General features: G+C 61.7%; 1 protein-coding gene across 1 annotated transcript in view; it reads left to right on the forward strand.

Annotated features, from left to right (window-relative positions):
* Window positions 1-3,045, forward strand: part of CRLF2 (cytokine receptor like factor 2) — a 33,316-nt gene that overhangs the window by 21,841 nt on the left and 8,430 nt on the right. The window contains exon 6 of the mRNA XM_011385779.1: window positions 2,449-2,611. Within this exon, the coding sequence (XP_011384081.1) occupies window positions 2,449-2,611 (163 nt within the window). The remainder of the gene's footprint in view (window positions 1-2,448; window positions 2,612-3,045) is intronic.

Raw genomic sequence — 3,045 nt, forward strand, 5'->3', positions numbered from 1 at the left:
GAGGTGGCAGGCTTTTCCAGAAGGTTCTGCGTCCGCACGGGGCGACGTAGAGTCAGGTTGGGGCCATGAACCGCTGGCACCCTGTGCACAATGCCACCCATGCGTTGACATCTTTGTGGTCACTGTGCCCTCCACCTGCTGTGCTACAGCATCCTCACGACCCAGAGCTCAGGCGGCGCGGCCTGCCAGCCGGACCAGCTCCCAGAGGCGGCCCGTGCCCGGTCCGGCCTCCCTGCCCTCGCCCACTCGCTCTCAGGGACTCGGCCCCGCCGGTCTCGGCTGGCTGGTGTCGCCCAAGACAGCACCGGCTGCTCACGCACGGAAGGAATCTGAGACAAGGGAACGTTGAGCTGTGCGGAGGGCTTTTCCAGGCCGACGGCCCACAGCGCGGTGATGTGTCGCACACCTGCTGAGTCCTGGCGGAACGTGGGACGCGGGGTTTGGGGGTCCAAGCTCGGTTTGCAGGTGAGGTCGAAGCGCCTCCCGGAGAGGCGGGCTCCGCGATCTCCCCTCGAAATGAGACGGTGCCTGTGGTTCCCCTTCCCTGCTGCCCAGCTGCACGGCTGCGGGACCGGCCGCTCCGGAACACCGCGGACACACGTGTCCCCCCACGGTGCAGGGCCCGGAAGCCTGGGGTCACAGTGTCAGCGGGGCTGCTTCTGTCTGGGGACTCCAGGGCACACTCTGCTGCCGGCCTCTCTCCCAGCTGCTGGTGGCTTCTGGTGGCCCTCGGGGCACCTTGTCTCGAGGCCACGTCCCTCTCTGCACGCTCCGTGTTTGTCCGTGCGGCTTCTGCTGGCTGCGCCTGTGTGTTCTCCGCGTCCCTTTTCCTTTGTGTGTCTGTGTCTGTGGCCCTTTTATGACGCCGCCTGTCATGGGATTATTCGTCTCCCTTACCGAGCGTATCCTAACTTCTTCACATCTGCAAAGACTCTGCAGATAAATCGACACTCGTGGGCACGGGCCTTTGGGATTTCCACGCTTGCTTCCGGGGGACGTGACTGAACCCAGAAGGATGACCCAGCCGTGGACCACGGCTCCGCTGAGGTCCGACACGGCCGGATCCACCCACGTCCACTCTGGTGTTTGATGACTGTCCGTCCGCCTTGCCGTGGTTCGAAGGCCATGTGTCCGGGGACCCCGGGCGCACAGTCTGCGGTTCCTCAGCACCTGTGACCATCGCCGTGTGATGTGTGTGGCGACGCTCCTGTGTGTGAACGGAACGGTCCTGCTGGTGGCCGTTCGCTCCTGCTTCACGGCCCTGGGCTCCGTGTCTGCAGGAAGAATTGCGAAGGCGGGTGGCAGCGGGGGTCCCATCACTGAGCCAGGCGGCCAGGACTGCCTCTGTCCGCTTCCGTCCTGCCGACGGCTGCGCACCATCATCTGAGCTGGAAACTTCGCGACGCACGGAACGAGGGTGGAGCGTTTTGGCAAAACACACGTCCTCGAGTGACACGGGTGGAGTACATGCAGCAGGAAATACGATGGGGGTGAGGGCCCCTCACGAGGCGGCCGTGCGTCACAGAAGGGACCGGGGGCCTGTTAGGATGGGGACTAAGGAACACAGAGCTGGACTCGAGAGGACAGAATTGTGACCATCAACGCAACGCCAAGTAAAGCCACAGGGGACACGGAAGTTCGGGGACCCCGCGGGGAAGCTAATCCACGTGATGCTATTCAGTGGCGTGGAGCGGTGACAGCCTCCGAGAGGCCATACGTGGTCCTCCTTCGGACGTATTGGTTTCCCGTTTTACAAATCGATCGTCAGGAAATAATTGAAAATGCGGATGAGGTTTTGTGCGCACACGTGTCCGTCGGAGCATGAGCTTCAAAAAAATGCAAGGCACGGGGAGCATCGGAGGGTCCGGCAGCAGGAGCTCCGTCAAACACATCACGGTCCAGCCGTGTGAGAAAAATCTAAGCAGCCTTCGCAGGCCGTTTGAAGGAGTCTGGCGGCGAGCAGCCACGCGTGCGGCCAAGCACCGTGGTCTGGCGAAAATGAACGGAAAGCAGGAAATCCGCAAAAGCAATTTTTTCCCTCGTGGCGATATTTTGCAGCTACAAAAAAAAAAGGTTTTTAAGTTTTCTACTTGGCCTTTGTGGCGTGCGTGCGCGTGGCGTCCACCCTCTCGAAAGTCAGCACGTGTCCCTTTTGCGTTCGCAAAAACACCGTTGCCTTTTTTTTTTTTTTAAAGGAAGAAGTTGTCACCAGTAAGTAATGTCTGAAAAGCACCCGTACATGCTCTGTTATGTTTTTCCCTTTTCGGAGGGGAGCACGGACGTGGGGACCCATCTGCTTCCCGATGTTGTTCTTTCGAGGACGAGGACTGGGACAGAGGAGGTGACACGCGGCGCCGACGGCTGCCGGCGGGGCCTGCGGGCGCCCCCGCCAGGAACGGGAACTGGGGGGGCCCAGGGTCTCATGGTCGCCTTTGTCTCCCACTCCAGTCCAGGGAGGAGGAGGCGTGCCACGTCACCGTGGGCGGCCTGGACGCTGACAAATGCTATTTCCTGCGGGCCAGAGTGAGAACAGAGCAGTCCAGCTACGGCCCCGACAGCTACCCCAGCGACTGGTCAGAGGTCGCACACCTGCACAGGGGCGAGCTGCGAGGTAATGTGTGCAGGCGGAGACGCCGCCTGGGGACGGGCCAGCACCACGCCCGGGGGACGGGGGACGGGGACGGGCCAGCACCACGCCCGGGGGACGGGGACGGGCCAGCACCACGCCCGGGGGACTGAGAGGGGCCAGCACCATGCCCGGGGGACTGAGATGGGCCAGCAGAACGCCCGGGGGACGGGATGGGCCAACACTACGCCCGGGGGACGGGGACGGGCCAGCGCCTGAGAACACTAACGACCTCCGTCCCTCCTCCGGACATCAGTGTGAAAGCGGCTTCTTGGGTGGTGTCTTCCCTGCCGCCTCCTTCATGCAGCCGATTCTTACTTTTCCCTTCTATTAACTCAGGAACAATAACAAGCACCATTTATAAATGTCCTTAGACTGATATAGGTGTCGATGTGCAGACAGATGACACATGATGATAC

This window comes from Pteropus vampyrus, unplaced genomic scaffold, assembly GCF_000151845.1.
Source record: "Pteropus vampyrus isolate Shadow unplaced genomic scaffold, Pvam_2.0 Scaffold795, whole genome shotgun sequence".
In the NCBI taxonomy this organism is placed as follows: Eukaryota; Metazoa; Chordata; class Mammalia; order Chiroptera; family Pteropodidae; genus Pteropus; species Pteropus vampyrus.